This window comes from Cryptomeria japonica, chromosome 7, assembly GCF_030272615.1.
Source record: "Cryptomeria japonica chromosome 7, Sugi_1.0, whole genome shotgun sequence".
Taxonomy (NCBI): Eukaryota; Viridiplantae; Streptophyta; class Pinopsida; order Cupressales; family Cupressaceae; genus Cryptomeria; species Cryptomeria japonica.
In genome coordinates, this window is record NC_081411.1 from 498,654,343 (window position 1) to 498,673,648 (window position 19,306).

At 39.0% G+C, this 19,306-nt stretch overlaps 1 protein-coding gene across 2 annotated transcripts in view; it reads right to left on the bottom strand.

Annotated features, from left to right (window-relative positions):
- Positions 1–886: 886 nt before the first annotated feature.
- The window catches only part of LOC131060183 (F-box protein 7), a 336,958-nt gene continuing 318,538 nt past the window's right edge, over positions 887–19,306 (bottom strand). For both annotated transcript variants that reach the window (XM_057993325.2, XM_057993326.2), the window contains 3 exons: positions 1,591–1,649; positions 1,315–1,504; positions 887–1,232 (listed from right to left, as the gene is read on the bottom strand). In XM_057993325.2, the coding sequence (XP_057849308.2) occupies positions 1,173–1,232; positions 1,315–1,504; positions 1,591–1,649 (309 nt within the window). In that variant the 3' untranslated portion in view covers positions 887–1,172. The remainder of the gene's footprint in view (positions 1,233–1,314; positions 1,505–1,590; positions 1,650–19,306) is intronic.

Genomic DNA, 19,306 nt, shown 5'->3' on the forward strand with positions numbered 1-19,306 from the left:
AAAACGTTGAAGAAGACAAATGGCGAAAATCAGTTTGATAGATGCGTAGAAAAAGGGTTTGAATTCTTCAAAGTTGCAGCAAATCCGCCTTTGGAAGGAATCCCTATCTTTCTTCCAAAAAATTCGAACCCAAATCAATTTGCAAAGGCATGGGAGGAAATTCGGGTTTTAGAAATGGAAATACAAGTTTTTAAAAATGTTCATATTTTTGCCTCTAAGGCAAATTTCGGGTTTTAGAAAAGGAAATACAAGTAAAATTACTTGTAATAGGGAAATAGAATTCCCTTTACAAGTGATTTTACTTAAAACATGTAAAGGGAATTTAAAATCCCATTTACAAGTTCTATTTAAAAATAAAAAATAACTTTAAGTCATAAAAACATGTAAAGGGGTTTTAAAAACCCATTTACAAGTTTTACAAAACACTTTAAGTCATTCTACTAGTAAAGGGGGTTTTAAAACCCTTTTTACCAGTTTCCAAAAACTTGCAATTGGAGAAAAATTCCCCTACAAGACCAAAAGCTTCAAGGGGGTTTTGAAAAACAAATTACCAGTTACTGGTAATTATCGAAAAATTCCCCTACATTGAAGCAAAAACATAGCAAACGGACTCGAAACGCGACGAAATTCGAAACGTAGCTTGGAGATGGATCAACAATCGATCCAGTCCAAGGATGGGACGAATTTCTACCTCGGGAAGCGTGCCACAGAGTAAATTTTTTCATTTTTTAATAAAAATTTCCTTGTGATAGTCCAATTTTTGAAATCAAAAATTGAGGACAACAAATACACAGAAATGTAAAAATCCATATAATGGTACTTTGGTCTGACCGTCCAAGTAAACTACACCAATGAAGATTTTGGGGAATACAATTCACAAAAAAGATTGAAATATTGAAATATGTTTTTTATTGCTTTTCTATAAAAAGTAAGAGAACTATGACTGTACAAGACACGAATTTTCAACATATGGGTAACGCTTACTGATCCAAATGAGTTTTAATGAAGATCTCCATTTTTCAGGATCATTCCCAGGTAGTCCAATAAAAATCAATGGAGTTTGCAAGCACAAATTAAAAAAATAAACATTTTACTACAACATTTTTCAATTATCATTGCAACATAGATGAACAGATCACATCTGAGAGCGAACTGAAGATGAATCTGCTAAATTAGCCTGGGACAAAGTAATCCATTTTGTCGACTGACAAATTCAGATCTGATGTGTCAACCTGTAATTATGAGTCAGAAACTCAATTCAACAGTTGTAAGACAGAAACTTGGGAATAGATGACAAAAGCAAGTTATTAGTACCTCTTCGAATGGAACAAATACTAAGGAGGCTAATCCCCTTCGATGAGAAACTGCAGGTACATCAGTTTCATTTTCTTCTGCCCATGTCTCTGGCACATTATCCTCTTCAACATTATTGCCACTTACGCCACTAGTCACAAGGGAAATGAGATCCAGCCGATTGTTTGCACCTGTAGTTGTCCCTCTCACTCTAACATGAAGAAAATAAGATAATTTATTTGACAATGAAATGCAATGGTAATAAAGGAATCAAGTACTGCCAGCCATCTTACACACCTCAGACGGATTCTTAGTGCAGTAGGCCGCATACCTGGATACAAAATAGCTGCCTCAATCTGCAGGAAATTGTTCATTACAAAAAAGATTAAATACATACTAGTAGCAACACAATTTCCAGAAAAGTTTTCTAAAATGGCATTTAAGTATTGCACAACGGTACCTATAAATCTCCAAATATGGCTCTATTCTATAAGGTTCTCATGAAATCTCACTATCTTCTAGTAATTTCCAAAATTCCTTCCTATTAATATTTTTCACAGAAGCAATGTTTTGATCTATAACAGATAGTTGAATTTTCTTACAATGTTATTGGTAAATAAGTTACAGAAAAATGCATGGTAATGGCACAAAAATATGATAGATAATTGTAACAACTCACAAGAATCTTGAAATTGTTTCTGTGGACTGGCAAAAAAAAGCTACCCTGAGGTATTTTCATATGATTTTTCTGGATTGTTTCTGATAAAGTTTTAGTTAATAGACAGCTCAAGGTATAGTTGAAGGCATTTCCAAGGGTCTTCTATGGTATGGGACATTCCTGTCTATGTCAAAGCATTAAGGTCTATTTTGTCTGCAACCAACTAGACATCTCTGTTACTCATAACCACCTTAAGATTAGGTAATTAATATTATAGCTTTCTGCCTAAACGTTCTCGAGTTTACAAACTTGCCTCTAAAGTGTGTGCTGCTGTATAATTTCTTAAGACACCAATTACAAGGGTAATCCTTTTGCATTTGCAATGATAAGGGGTTGGATTCCACAAATTAAGGAATCTGCACAAGAATTTATCACTAATCATACAATTTAGGGCATTGATAATTCTAGAAGAGTTTGGGGTCCAACCTCTCAATAAACCATCTTTTGAATTCTTTGATACTTAAATATTGTCAAGTCAAATGGAACATTTTGAATTTTCCTGGATAGATAGAAATATAAGATTCTCTGCTTGTCAGAGATTATGTGGAGGAAAGGGTAGTGTTAGCGACAATTTTCTATCAAACAACTTGTGAAATACTCTCTAATTTAGGATGAAATTAGTGACCAGAAGTATTGTGTTGAATTCCTATTTTACATGCTTAAAATGCAAACAATCTTAACTTGTTCATCACTTTGTTGCAGTTGCCTTGTTCTAAGCCACCATTTATAACCATCTGAGATAGTCTAAGTGGGTCTCCAATTGTCAAAATTTTGCCAATTGTTGTCCTTTGTTGTCCCCCATGTGCCTATAATGTGTTAGAAGTTGCAAAAATCCAATAAAAAAAATAAATGTGGTGGTGTTCTTTGGTTATTTTCCTAAGTGTGGAAAAGTTGTCAAAGTTTCAGAGATTCCCTTCCCAGCATCCCTTTTAGAGTTTCCCTTCCTGCTACGCCTTTCCTTCTAAATTCACCTTTTTCCTTTGTCTCTGCAAGAAATCAGATTTTTCCATTTAAGCATACCTTTGATTTGTTCCCCATTCTTCACCCCATTTTCCTTGTCAAAATTTCTGAGTTCTTCACAAGATCCCCTTTTTCTGAATCCCACATTTCCCCTTCCTTTGTTAAAATATCGGACTTTATCTTACCAACATGCTTTTGATAACTCAATGATGAGCAAATAGTACCAAACCGGTACTGAGAGGGGGGGGGGTGAATCAGTACCGACAAAATATAGTCCTAAACTGGTTCAACAACAATTACTCCAAATGACTGGCAAACAGTGACACCGGTTTGAAATAGAGTGCAACCGGTAAAACCCGAAACAACTAAAACAATCATAAACCGGTTACTCACTTAGCTTTCCACACAACTCAGAACTACACTACCATTTCACCCTTATGTATGAACAGGTAATCTATCATCATATCTTCACAACAGCTAGTTCAACATGTTTTATTGACAGGCATAAAACACAGAACCATCATATGCTTAACAGGTAATAACAAAGCATCACAAGATAAAAGCATCACACATGACACATATATTTTTCACGTGGAAACCCAACTGGGAAAAACCACGGTGCGGATGAATACCCACAAGCTTGTTGTTGAACTCTTTGGAAGTCTGCTCTGTTAGGAGCCTTGTCCTGTTAAAGACAGATACAATAGGTTCTGTTAGGAACTGATCCTGTTAGGGATCATCCGGTTAAGGGATGGCTACAATACCCGGTTAAGGGTTAAACCTTGTTACAGGTTACCTTGTTATAGGATTTCAAGAACTCAATAGCTAAAGGATTTCCAGAGCTCTCTAGCTTTCCAGATCTCAATAACTTTGAGTTACCCTGTTAAGGGATTTACAGCAAGCCGGTTAAGGCTACCCTGTTAGGGGATTTTCCAACTGTTGAGGTGGTTAGAGATCAACAGGTATTTGAATGATCTGGTAACAACACTCAATGCCAATGCAGATCCGCTTAAGCTCCTCTTCACCTTCTGCACTTACACTCTGCAGGTATCACTTCTCTCCTTTGGTCTGGCAAGTATCACGTATCCCTTCTCTTGGATACTCACACACAACTTTTGCCAACAACCCTAGAAAGAGTCACAACATCGACCTTATAGAAAACAGTTAGGTCGGAAGCATAAACCCTAAACCCTAAACCTAATAGGTTAAGGAATTCAAACGGTTCAATCCTGACCGTTGAGCATACTGCATTAATCTCCATCGTTCGTTTTCCGCCGTTTCCATGGCGGCTGATAACCCATCACATGTTATCGCTATTTTACAGTCTTCTCATATTCCCGAGGTAGATAGGCAAGATCTTCTTCATGCACGATCCTTCATGTACACCAGGCTTATGTGGCAACACAATCTTGTTCTTTGTTATCATGCTAACTCATCGCACAAAGTCACCGGTTGAGCCACACAGGCTTGAAGCACTCCAACCGGAAACCCTAAAGTTGAGACTACGAACCGGTAGTCATTCAACGCTTCCATGTGCCGGTTCCCATAACCATATGCCGGTTCACCTTTGAACAAGCACACCGCTTCATTTTGGCATGAATGCCGGTTCACAGTGTTATACCGGTTCTCACATATGCCGGTTCACACCTCTGCAACATATTGACATCAATGACAACATAAATGTCATTATGTCCACATACCGGTTCACATAATGCCAACAATCTCCCCCTTTGGCATTGATGGCAATATACAAAGATATCTCTCCGCTTCACTTCTTCTCCCCAAATTTCTGCAGATATCTTCTCCGCTTCACATCTTCTCCCCCTTTGACAACAATGCCAAAGTGGACGCACAAGCTTCCCTGTTCCATTATGCTGCTCCCCCTGAGGAGTAGCATCCTTCAACACATCAATCCAAAATAAATTTGACTATACAATACCAGACTGATGTGGAGCATATGCTTTTAGTTCACCTCCTGAAGGGGTAGTACCTCTAATTCACCTCTTAAGTGTGTAAATGTAGTCTTTGGGAGAGGCTTGGTGAATATATCTGCTAGCTGCTCCTTACTGGACACATGCTCCAGTGCAATCTCTTTGTTCTGAACCTTTTCCCTCAAGAAATGATACTTAAGCTCAAAGTGCTTGGTTCTAGAATGTAAAACCGGATTCTTGGAGATATTAATGGCACTCGTATTGTCACAGAATATACTTACCGGTTCAGATAAAGGGGCTTTGAAGCCATTCAATACATGCTTCATCCAAATTGTCTGAGTGCAGTTCATGAAAGCCGCAACATACTCTGCTTCCACTGTAGACTGAGAGATACAACTCTGCTTTTTACTCATCCAGGAGACCAGTCTACCACCAAGGAAGAATGCACCACCGGTTGTGCTCTTCCGGTCATCTACATTACCAGCCCAATCAGCATCTGTGAACACTTTCAAGTTGAAGTCCTTGCTATATGGATACCACAATCCATAGTCAATAATTCCCTTCAGATACCTAAGAATCCGCTTGACTGCAACCAAGTGGGATTCTCTTGGACTTTTCTGGAACCTTGCAGTAATGCCAACTGCATGTGCAATATCCGGTCTGCTATGCACTACATAATGCAATTTACCAATCATTGATCGGTATTCCTTCTCATCAACCAATGCTGAGTCATCCTCTTTGGATAGTTTACAACCGGTCACCATCGGTGTACCAACTGGTTTGCTATCTTCCATGCCAAAGGTCTTCAACACCTCTTTGACATACTTGGACTGAGTGATAAAGATTCCATCCTTCATCTGCTGGATCTGCAGTCCAATGAAGAACTTAATCTCCCCTATGAGTGACATCTCAAACTCTTTCTTCATTTCATCTGCAAACTCATGACTCATCTTGTCATCTCCACCAAAGATAATGTCATCAACAAATACCTCACAGATCAGGATCTGATCTCCTTCAGACTTCAAGTAGATATTGATATCTTCACTTGTTCTCTCAAATCCAATCTTCACAAGATAAGAATGTAGGCGCTCATACCATGCCCTAGGTGCTTGCTTTAGACCATATAAGGCTTTATGTAGCCTACATACTATGTCACTGTCTTCAAATAGGGCAAACCCATCTAGTTGCTCAATATACACCTCCTCTTCAAGTACACCATTTAGGAATGCAGATTTTACATCCATTTGATATACTTTGAAGCCTTTAAAAGCTGCATATGCAAGAAGCATACGAACTCCTTTCAATCTGGCTACAGGAGCAAAGGTTTCTCCATAGTCTTCTCCTTCTTCTTGAGCATATCCTTTGCACACCAATCTGGCTTTGTTCCTAATCACTATGCCATCCTCATTTAGCTTGTTTCTGAACACCCATTTGGTGCCAATGACATTTTTATGCTCCGGTCTGGGTACCAAGGACCATGTACCATTTTTCTCTATCTGGTCAAGTTCCTCTTCCATTGCCTTGATCCAGTCTTCATCCTTATGTGCCTCTTTGAATGTTTTAGACTCGAATTCAAAGATCATACATTAGTTTTCTCTGACTTTTCTTCTTGTAAGGATTCCTGCATCCTTATCTCCTATGATCTGCTTAGGATCATGATTCAGCTTGACATACTGAGGAATGGTCTTGATAGATTCCTCTTGCTTTTCTTCTTCATCCTCATCTCCATCAGTATCAGCATTTGCATCTGCCGGTGTAGGAACATTGTTACTGGTATTCGGTTGACTGACAACCGGTTCCCAGAAGGTTGCAACTGGTTCACTTACCGCTTGCTTAATACCGGTTTCCTCAGTTTTCTCAGAGGTTTCATCAACTCTTACATTGATGCTTTCCACAATTCTCTGAGTCCTGTTGTTGAAACACTTGAGAGCTTTGCTCTTAGTGGAATATCCTAGGAATATTCCCTCATCACATTTCGCATCAAATTTGCTCTGGTGTTCACTTCTCTTGATGTAACATTTGCTAGCAAACATTCTAAAGTAGCTAACCACAGGTGTCTTACCGGTCCAATACTCATAAGGAGTTTTATCCTTACCTTTCTTGATGAGTACCCGGTTCATTGTGTAGACTGCAATGCTCACCGCTTCTCTCCAAAAGTTGTGAGCTACCTTTCCTTGAATCAACATGGTTCTTGTTGCTTCAACCATAGTCCGGTTATTCCTCTCTGCTAGGCCATTTTGCTGTGGAGTCCGGGGGGTAGACAGTTGCCTCTTGATGCCAAATTCTTCACAATACTTGTTGAATTCACCGGAAGTGAATTCCCCTCCTTGATCAGTTCTGAGACACTTGATCCTTTTACCGCTTTCCTTCTCCACTAATGCTCTGAAAGCTTTGAACTTCACAAAGGCTTCAGACTTGTCTTTCAAGAATGTGACCCACATCATTCTTGAGCAGTCATCAGTGAGAATCATGAAGTACCTATCACCCTGCACACTTCTAGTTTTCATAGGACAACACAAATTAGTATGCCCAGGATCAAGCAAGTTGTCAGTAGTGAAAGATTTACCTTTAAAGGTTGAGGAAGACATTTTCCCCAATTGACACTCTCTGCACAAGGTATTATCCGGTTTGCTTAGCACCGACAACCCTCTAACTGCCTTGATCTTACTAGCCTTCACAATGTTATCAAAGTTTACATGGCAAAGTCTCCTATGCCATATCCAGCTATCATCAAACTTAGCCATAAGACATGTACTTATATTTGCGTTCAGATGAAATAGGTTACCTTTGGTCTGCATGCCGATGGCCACCAATTCACCATCTTTTCCTTTGATTCTGCAAACTCCATTCTTGAATTCCAGAGTGAGGCCACTATCATTTAGCTGGGCAACACTCAGAAGGTTGTGCTTGAGACCATCAACCCAGTACACATTGTCAGCACTACTCTTTCCATTCAGAGAGATGGACCCTCTGCCTTTGACCATGCATGGTGCATCATTGCCAAAGCAAACCACACCACCATCATACTCCTCCAAGGATAGAAACTTGCTCCGGTCACCAGTCATATGGTGAGAACAACCACTGTCAATGATCCACTCATTGGAATTATCAAACCGGGAGACAAGAGCCTTCTTGTCTGACACATCTTCTTTAACAGCAACAAACACAATATCTTCATTTTCTTCATCCTCTGATTCTTCATCTGCGACACCTTCATCAACTGCCACAAAACAATTTCTCCGGTTTCCTCCTTTGAGTTTCCTGAACCTTTCCGGTTTGTCCTTGTTATCGCCATTAGGACAGTTTATAGCAATATGTCCTATCCGATTACAAGAAAAGCATTTCAAAGGTAGCTTACCTTTGTATTTACCGGTTCCTTTAGGAAGCTTCCTGGCAAGGAGAGCTTCAAATGCCATCAGAATCTCCTCATCATCCATTTCTCTGCTCTGTCTAGGTTCACCACTAGTGCTAGCTTCTTTTCCTTTTCTGGATGGTATGGCAAAGGCTTTAAAAGTTGATTCAGTCTTTTGAACACTGCCATCAAAACTATTTAGTTCATAGGCTGCCAACTTGGCTATGATGGAGTCCAAGGATACCTTAGTCTTGTCTATTGATCTCAGCTCCTGAATAGCAGCAACCCTTATTGCATAGACCGGCAATAGGGATCTCAGGACTTTGCTTACCACAATGGAATCTTCTATTTTACCACCTGCACTCTTGATATCTCCAACAACTGTTTTGATTCTTATTCCATACTGCTGAATGGTCTCACCTTCAACCATCCGCATATCTTCAAACTTCCCTCTCAAGCTTTCTTCCTTAGCCTGTTTTACATGTTCATCACCACCATAGATATTTTCAAGAGCATCCCATACCTCTTTGGGATTTACCTTGTCCTGAACATCAGTAAACTCAATGTCAGATAGGCTACTAATAAGGGCTTCCATGACTTGCCCATTTTCTTGTATCTCTCTCTTCTGGTCATCGGTGAGAGTACCGGTAGGGGCAACATAGACATTCTCAACATAGCTCCAGTGTTGAGCACCCATGCTTCTGATGAATATCTTCATCCTATCTGTCCATATACCGAAATTTTCCCTGTTAAACTTTGGACCTTCCCTCTTCATCATTTGACTAGGATCTTTACCTCAAGCAGTTAAGCTTATAACACAGAGGACCTGGAGGACGCTCTGATACCAATTGATAACTCAATGATGAGCAAATAGGACCAAACCGGTACTGAGAGGGGGGGGTGAATCAGTACCGACAAAATATAGTCCTAAACCGGTTCAACAGCAATTACTCCAAATGACTGGCAAACATTGACACCGGTTTGAAACAGAGTGCAACCGGTAAAACCCAGAACAACTAAAACAATCATAAACCGGTTACTCACTTAGCTTTTCACACAACTCAGAACTACACTACCATTTCACCCTTATGTATGAACAGGTAATCTATCATCATATCTTCACAACAGCTAGTTCAACATGTTTTATTGACAAGCATAAAACACAGAACCATCATATGCTTAACAGGTAATAACAAAGCATCACAAGATAAAAGCATCACACATGACACACATATTTTTCACGTGGAAACCCAACTGTGAAAAACCACGGTGGGGATGAATACCCACAAGCTTGTTGTTGAACTCTTTGGAAGTCCGCTCTGTTAGGAGCCTTGTCCTGTTAAAGACAGATACAATAGGTTTTGTTAGGAACCGATCCTGTTAGGGATGATCCGGTTAAGGGATGGCTACAATACCCGGTTAAGGGTTAAACCTTGTTACAGGTTACCTTGTTAGAGGATTTCAAGAACTCAATAGCTAAAGGATTTCCAGAGCTCTCTAGCTTTCCAGATCTCAATAACTTTGAGTTACCCTGTTAAGGGATTTACAGCAAGCCGGTTAAGGCTACCCTGTTAGGGGATTTTCCAACTGTTGAGGTGGTTAGAGATCAACAGGTATTTAAATGATCTGGTAACAACACTCAATGCCAATGCAGATCCACTTAAGCTCCTCTTCACCTTCTGCACTTACACTCTGCAGGTATCACTTCTCTCCTTTGGTTTGGCAAGTATCACGTATCCCTTCTCTTGGATACTCACACACAACTTTTGCCAACAACCCTAGAAAGAGTCACAACATCGACCTTATAGAAAACAGTTAGGTCGGAAGCATAAACCCTAAACCCTAAACCTAATAGGTTAAGGAATTCAAACAGTTCAATCCTGACCGTTGAGCATACTACATTAATCTCCATCGTTCGTTTTCTGCCGTTTCCATGGCGGTTGATAACCCATCACACGTTATCGTCGTTTTACAATCTTCTCATATTCCCGAGGTAGATAGGCAAGATCTTCTTCATGCACGATCCTTCATGTACACAAGGCTTATGTGGCAACACAATCTTGTTCTTTGTTATCATGCTAACTCATCGCACAAAGTCACCGGTTGAGCCACACAGGCTTGAAGCACTCCAACCGGAAACCCTAAAGTTGAGACTACGAACCGGTAGTCATTCAATGCTTCCATGTGCCGGTTCCCATAACCATATGCCGATTCACCTTTGAACAAGCACACCGCTTCACTTTGGCACGAATGCCGGTTCATAGTGTTATACCGGTTCTCACATATGCTGGTTCACACCTCTGCAACATATTGACATCAATGACAACATAAAATGTCATTATGCCCTCATACCGGTTCACATAATGCCAACAACTTTCCATCCAATCTCCAACTTCCAACCCTTTGCACTAAGTTATTGTAATGTCCCCTTTTGGGATCCCAAATTTTGCCCTAGAATCACAAGTGTAACAAAATAATAAACCTTCCTTCTCAATTCCTTGATGATGCTCTTTACAAGTATCCATGGTTTGTAGGATCTCAAACCTTGATGTTTCCATATATTGATCTTCAAATGGCACTATCTTGTTTGCTTGAACATCTTTAATTGTTTCCTCAACTTTTAACTCAACATACTCTTACTTCAGGTATGCGACGCTACCATTCACTGCTACATATTGATCACCAGGGTTGATTATGCTATCAGCTTACAGCTTGTCCCTTTCACTATCAAATGATGTTCTTATTTCATCCTTCTATACTCTTCAGCTGCAAGATACGCGCTCCAAATTTTGTCTGTGATGCATTCGTTTGATGACTCAAGTAATCCATACTGGCATATGACTTTATTAATGGCCTCTTGACATAACGCACAAGTAAATTCCGAATGCGGTGCGCTATGAATCCTACACCACCAAGGTAGCAATACGCTCTCCAAGCATAACTCCTCAACAAGGCTCAATTGATTTTCAATCAATCCTCTAAACCTTGTAAATTCGTCATTACATTGTGGAGTAATGAAACTATCAAGTTCCATGAACTCTTCTGGCTTAGCTATATCCCAAAAGAAGATTCTTCCTTGTAGTGCTAGCTCAACCCTTGACAAAAATGTCAAACAATGCAACTCATCATGTTCGGTAGTCTCATGGATTCTACACTACCCCAACGATGCAAATTCGAACAAACTGCATGGATGTAATTGTGCATTCAAAGTCCACCAAAGCTGAAGGATATCAACATGTTGATCACCCTGCAACTGCTGCACCTCCATTGAGAAATCTTTCTTTTTTTTATTTTTCTAATTTTTTGATTTTTTAGCTTTTCTAGTTTTTTCACTTTTTTTGATTTTTCAATAAAGAAGAGATCTAACATATCTCAGATATAGCAGTTAAAAACTCAAACTAAACTCAGCTTGTTATAGATTCGAAGCTACCCTCCTTGTAGCACCAATTTTGTTGATGGGGAAGTTTGCATTTCTATCAACATAGAATAAAATATACGAAGTATATCCTATCCTCTCTTGAATAAGGAAATCTCATATTTTGTAGGACTTGATCAAATGAGATGACCTCAAGGTTAAGAATGTCAGGTGTTGATAACACTTGGATAGACTCAGTGATAATGTGATTTGCTAGTAATCACAAAGGGACTTCCGCATTTGACAAGCTAGTTTGCATCTGATATGGCAATTTGATTGATGCTTCACTTCTCAAACCAATTAAAATAAAGAGCAAAAGGATAGGGTTCAAAGAAACTAACATGAATCTATGGACTTACGCATCTAACAAGCTAGTTTGCATCTGATATGACAATTTGATTGATATTCTTGGATTTTAGCAATCCAATTTCCTCTCTTTCTACCAAAATCCTGCTGAGTTAAAATGGACTTGACTGTTGTATCAAGAACTAGAAACATGGTGTGTGAATTTAAAATATAGAATCTGAAATAGTTTACTGCCTTTACAACAGCATAAGCATTCTTTTCCATTGGGGAATATTTGAGTTCATGAGACTTCAATGGGCAACTCATGAAAGCGATTGGAGACTCAATCCCCTCTATTTTTTTCCACATTAAGATTGCAGACATGGTATGCTCGGAGGCATAGCTATACATGATGAAATCCTTTGTATAATCTGGGCAGATCAACACAGGTGCATGAGCTATTGCCTCCTTGATTTCGTTGAATGCAACTTTCCCTTTTGGATTCCAACAGAAAGTAGATTTTCCTTTCATCGTATCAACGATATGACGAGTTCTTTTGGCAAAATCTGGAATAAACTTGCACAGAAAATTGACCTTTCCAAAGAAACAATGAACAACAGACTTGCTAGCTGGTAAAGGAAGATTCTGAATAGATTTAACTCTTTCTGGATCAATCTTGATCCCTTAGAAACAATGTGTCCAAAGAGTTTTCCTTCTGTAACCCCAAAGATTGATTTCTTAGGGTTAAGTGAAATACCATGCTTGCGACACCTTTCTAACACATCTTGTAAATGAAAGAGATGGTTCTCACGATCTTTGGAGAAAACAGTGAGATCATCCAAGTATACAACAACATACCTGCCAAGGATACCACAAAAGGCTAAGTCCATAGCTCTTTGGAAGGTAGCACCTTCATTAATTAACCCAAAGGGCGTCCTATGGTATGCAAATGTATCCCATGGAGTAGTAAATGCAGTCTTTTGCTGATCTAATTTACTTACCTCAATCTAATTATAGCCTAAAAATCCATCCAACATGGACATCATTTGAGTTCCTGTCGCTGTTTGCAAGATAATTATCCTTTAGTGACAACTAATTGAGATTTCTAAAATCTACACATAAGAATTTCTCCATTCTTTTTACGCACTGGAACTATATTTACTACCCACATCGAATGGTGAATAGAAAAAATAATCCGAGCGTTCAGCATCTTTTGAATTTATGAGAGAATGGTACTTGAAAGTTTGGGATTGTATTGCTTTTGCTTCTGCCTAAATGGCACTACACCAACTTTGAGAGGAATGTCATGTTGCACCTCCTTAGGATAAAAGGACTTGAGGTCTTTGTATGAGTATGCCACAACATCAATATATTGGCATAGCAATTGAATAAACTGATCTTTCTTTTCAGGAGTGCAATTGTTTCCAATATTTACAAATTTTGGATCCTCTTCTGATCCAATATTGTACCTATCATATCCCATAGAGTTTCAATTCACCTGATGTTGCTTTTTGATATAGCGATCATGCTTGTCAAACAATTTCTCAAGTGAAACTAGACCTTTAGGAATTTTATTTCCCTTCAATTGTAGGATTTCTTCATCAAGCTTAGATTCCATATCTGAAACTATTATTAAAATCATCCATAGTTTGAAGAAAATTTATAATTTATTTGTCATCATTGGAAATTTGCCAATGGTCCCAATTATCAGAGACACTGGGTCTGCTAATCAACTCAATAACATATTTATCTTGACCAAAATCTTGGCGTGGGATTAAAAGAGTGTCTGAAACTGCAAGAGAATCAACTCTATCATTATATTCCTTGGGTACTTCTGAGATGTTGAAAGCATAAAAACTTTTAATATTATCCCACACAAGGTTGCGGTAATGCTTGAGTCTATCATTCCTTGTCTGATACACATTTCCTATCTAACAAACTACTAACTTCGAATAACCTTGTGCATGGAGATTTTTGATACCTCTTTTACGAGCAACATCCATTCCCAACAATAGTGACTCATATTCAGCTGTGTTGTTGGTGTTGGCAAACTGCACTTTAAAAGAGTAAGGAAACATCTCTCCCTAGGGAGAAATAAGAACAATGCTTGCTCCTGACCCATTGGCAGCACAACTTCCATCAAACTCCAAGGTCCAAACCTCATTAGAATTGTTGATGCTTGCTCCTTCTAAACTTTGAGGACTTATATCTTCTTCAACCATAGTAGGAGGTGGAGCTTCTTCTGCCATGGTAGAGTTTTGAGCTCCTTCAACCATGACGAAAGACTCAGTAGAATCAACTTCTGATGCTTGATCTTCATTAGCATCCACAAACTTCTCACTATCTGAGAGAAGTGGAGAATATGAACCGTCAGATGGCTAATCTTCAGCAAACTCTGAAACTTCATCTATATGCAGATAATAATTCACGAAGCTTGCAATTTAAAAAGAATTTGAGCACGGGGGTCATTTGATTTGATCACCATGTACTTAGTCTCCCTTTTTGGCACCAATTTCTACACAACACCTTTAATAGGTATTCTAGCTTCGGTTTGTTGTCCTCATTTTCATATTACGAAAAAATGCGGCAACCTTTGCGATTTTTTCTTTAAAAATTCATATCATTTCTTCTCTAAATGCATGCTTTTCAAGGTAAATTTTGCCTTAATCTCTTTTTGAGCTCTTGTGCAAGGTTTTGGTCTTTCTTGTTCAAGTTTTGATTCCTTTTCAGCTTCTTTTTTCTTCATCTCTTTGCAATTTCGGGTTTGGGGGCTTAGATTGCATGTAGGGGGGTTCTTTTTGTTGCAATTCCAAGTTAGACTCCAACTTGTAATCGGGTCTCTAAGACCCGATTGCAAGTGGATTCTTTGTTTGTAAAAAATGACTTTATTTACTTGTAATCTGGGGTTGGGAACCCGATGCATTTTGACTTTATATTTTAGCGATAGCTTTACTTGTAGTCAGGTGTCTTAAACCCGATAGCAAGTCATTCTTTATGCAAGTAAAAGTAGTTTCTATTTAACTTGTAGTCGGAGGTTTAGAACCCGACTACAAGTTCTTGTTTAAGAAGCTCAAGAGCTATTACGCCTATGCCTTTTCTAAGTCCGATTTTCTTGGGAAAGAGGTTGCATTTATGTATGAAGAGATTGCGTTTTAGAAGGAGTCTTCCTTCCCAAATCGACTATAAGAGTCTTTGAAGAAGTTCATTTCCAAGATTCATTGCTTATTCCTAGTCATGTTACATGGTTAGGCGGATTTCTCTTCTTCAAGTATGTCCTTTTTATTTATTTTTATTTCTTTGTTGTTTTGGTGTAAGGGTTTTGGCATTTTAGTTTTCACGTTTTGTGTGCCCGTTGTATTCCCTGATCCGTTTTTCCTCCAGTTGGATTTCGTGTTTTGTTTAGAATGCATTTCATTACTTATTAGAGTATACGTTTTTATTACTTGCAATCGGTTCTCTTCATGTCTTTAGAGATGCACTTCGGGTTTGTGATGTTTGGAGTCAAGTTCGCTCTTTTGTATGCAATCTTTACTTGCAATCGGGTTACAAAGGCCTGATTGCAAGTATTTCCCACGTTCATGTAATTTAAGCTTACTTGCAGTCGGGTCTTTGTAACCCGATTACAAGTATAGCTTGTAATCCTTCATCCTATCCATTTGGCCCTTTTCAATATGCATTCTAAGTTTGTCTTTCTTGCATATTCATCTCATGATTGCATCATATCATTTTCTTGCAGTCGGGTTCTTAAGGCCCGATTGCAAGTTCATTATGTCTATACTTGCAATCGAGTCTTTGAGAACCGACTGCAAGTAGATGTGTCCCCTCTTTCCAAGTTCATGTTCTCCCACTTGCACGTCCCAAATCCTCTTCATCTGCAATCATGCTAGTCCATATTCAAAATAATTCCAAGGTTATATTGTATTACTCTTCATATGCAATCGAGTCTTCAAAACCTGATTGCAAGCTTTCATTCCCACTCATTTTCCAGCAATACACACTTGCAGTCGAGTCTCCAAGACCCAATTACAAGTACAAGTTGCAAGTTTTCGTTGCTCCCATTCCACTTGCAGTTGATCCTCCAAGATCCGATTTCCACCCCTATTGCTGTCCAAGCTTATCCAGAAAGCATCTTTGCACCAATCCAAGTTGTTTCATGATAAAAACCCACCCAAGTCTTGGTGTGAGCATTGGTTTTCAAAGCTATCGCATTATGAAATCCCCAATAGTTGCTGAAGATGTTCTCACTCTCTTGAGTTTTCATCACAGTGTTGCAGATTCCTGTTCAATGACAGAAGAGCCGACATCACCTTCAAACAAGAAAATGAAGTATAAGTATGATAGATACCAGAATGAGATTGCTCCCACTTAGGTGGTTTCTCTCATTGATGAGATCCGAGATACAAAGATCGGACATGTTGGCATGTCTTAGTTCTTGGAAAGAAAAAAGGGATCACCAACGCATGGCATGCAATTACTCTTGAATAGCCATATCCATTTGGTCTCTTCTTTCCGAGTGGTGTAATATCCCTTGTTCTTGTAGGTGTAGAATTGATTAATATTTTCACACAAGGAATATTGTCAAACAATTCACACACCTAGTCTTGGTCTGCTGTTCTGAGTTATAGTCGGATCCAATGTTGTTTCCGGCACTAAAGACCCTTGCAAAAGATCACATTAATTGTCTAGACTAACAACACATTACATAATGGACTCAATCCAACTCCACAGATTCATAACTTTCCAAAAGTGAAATGCACATCTACAGAAATAGTCATTCAATCAAACAGTTGGCATACCGTCATATGATGAAGTGACACATAAGATCTGATGCAACCTTATTACTCCTTGTTTTAGGATAAAATAATCTCCTTACAATGACTTAATTGAATGCCAAGCACTAGACTATTGATAATGAACTTTCAGATTGTCTGAAGACATAGGACAGTAATTAAGACATGCAATACAACTGACAAATACTAAGAGATTTGGATGCCAAAGTGAACCTGATAGAATTGCCTGGTTGAGGAATAGAAGAAGCAAATAATATCGCCAAACTTGAAGGCTCTAATGATCTAATTCAACCCTCTTGCCAAATCGCACTTGCTGCTGTCATAAAGATCTGAGAATAAATAATCATCAGCTGCAAACAACTTAAATCTTCTCCTAGAAAGATCGCCTTTCCTTCTTCAATGCAGCGCTGTCATTATTGATGAGGATTGATGCCAAATGGATGTGTTATGAGAAAATCGAAGGGTGGATGTTGACTGCCACGATTTTTGGTTTGACTGATATGTCAATGATCCTTCCACATTTCACCCTCAAATTGCCTTAAATAGAATCACCTAACACCTTCAAAAATATCGCTGGCCTCAAATAAAGTTTTTGATGCTCAAACAAGATGGTTAGAGCAAAATCGTGGGGATGGGAGGTAAAGCTCGATTTGCTTCAGACCTGTTCCATGATCAACAATCTCCCAAATTCCACCTTCAATTGGTCTTCTACTGAAATTGCCTTTCTTTCCAAATGTGAATCAATGTACATGTATGTCAAAGTGATGAGTTGTAACACCATTCACCCAAAGTTGAAGTCTTCAACAAAATCGTACACCATGAAAAAAATCAGATATCAAACTCAATTAGCTTAGTATGAAGGACTGAGTGTCCCTCACTCTCAAAGCAACCCTTCGGAGGATCTCTCATCCCCTCAGTTATGCAGATCAAAGGGAGGTTTCATTCCCTAATACGAAATCTGCGGACAGCCCTTGGCTCCACAACCACAATACAAGAGAAGATAACAAACAACTAATGCTCAACAATGAATCTCCCTCCTCTATTTATTCTTTTCATATCCCATCATAAGATTCCTTCTTGTCCGGTAGGTACACTTTATCATTATTTTATTACATGTGTTATCTTAATTGCACTTTAAAATATTATTACATTATAATTAAAGTGCACATGTCTCACGATACATGTTATCTCCTTATTTCGCCATAAAACCAAGTAGAAATAGAGTGTGAAGCCACTAATTTCCGCCAAGTCGACCCCCTAACCACTCCCCTTGGCCTACGAGGGTCAAGTAATAGGCCAAACACTTCTGCGGACCGATCCTCATGAAAATGGGGACATTACAAGTGGCTGCCTTGGAACCTGAGTTCGTGCTTGCATGTGCTTCTCATTTTGATAGGTAAACTAGAACAATCAGGGATGATGATGGGAACGTCATAATCAAGTTAGATGCAAAAACCATTGACAAGATCTTTAAAGTTCCTGCAGCCCTTGTATACGTAGACATCACTATGAAGAGTGCTTTGGATTATTACAATCAAAGGAGGTCAGACTGCATTAGACACATCAATGCCAAGTGGCTCAATACTCCTAGAACTTGTTTCTCAAGATGGCCCAAGTTGTATCGTTGTGACTTCATTGAAGAAGTTGGTGATATGATCACTCTTCTCAGCGGGATAATGGATTGGAGACACTCTAATGTGTTTAAAATTTGGATGTACAAGTATATCGTGGTCATGAGAAAAGGGCAATCTCACATTTTCTGGGGTGAATCATCAACAACAATCTGTGCAAGCAGCTGGCACAAGTTTCAACCACCCTTACCTTTTACATGAATTCATACTTGGTGTACACAGCAGCGTCACTAAGACAATTTCTTGGTCTTTCTACCAAGGGTGACAAATCGTTGGTGCCAGTATGGAGGTAATATGAACAACTCACTCTTAGGCCCAGTAGAATTCATTATAGAAGAGTGCAAGATGCTTTCTTTGGTCACTTCATGTGCCCTTTTGACAAAACACTCAAGAACAAAAGAGTCTTTGAGGCGGCATGGAGAAAGGTGAATGAGTACGGATTTTTGTTCCTGTAGTTCCCAACTTTCACCTATATGAGAGTTGGATGCTTTGAAGGCCAACCATACATGCTATCTACATATCCTATTGACAAGATCATCTTGATGGAGTTGGCCCGACAGCTGATGGTAGTTCATGTGATATAGCTAGCTAATCACAAGCTAGGTATCAATATTTCCTCTCACAATCCATTGCAGATTGATCGGTATTCTTTGACCACCTCAACAAGAGCCAAGGCGATGGAAACTGAACTTCAAGAGATTAAGTTGAGGAAGTTCAAAGAGAGGAAGGATTTTTATTATTGAGGGATGAAGGACAAAATCAAGAGGGCCTTCACACATTCGCCTCGAGGATGTATGGGTTGATCTTTGCACTGAAGAAGGTATCAGAAGAATGGATTACAACAGGCTCACCTTGGAGAAAATTGTAGATCTTGATTTGACCAAGATCCCAGAAGGAATGGTGGATGACGGGAAAATCCTTGACCCGGAGT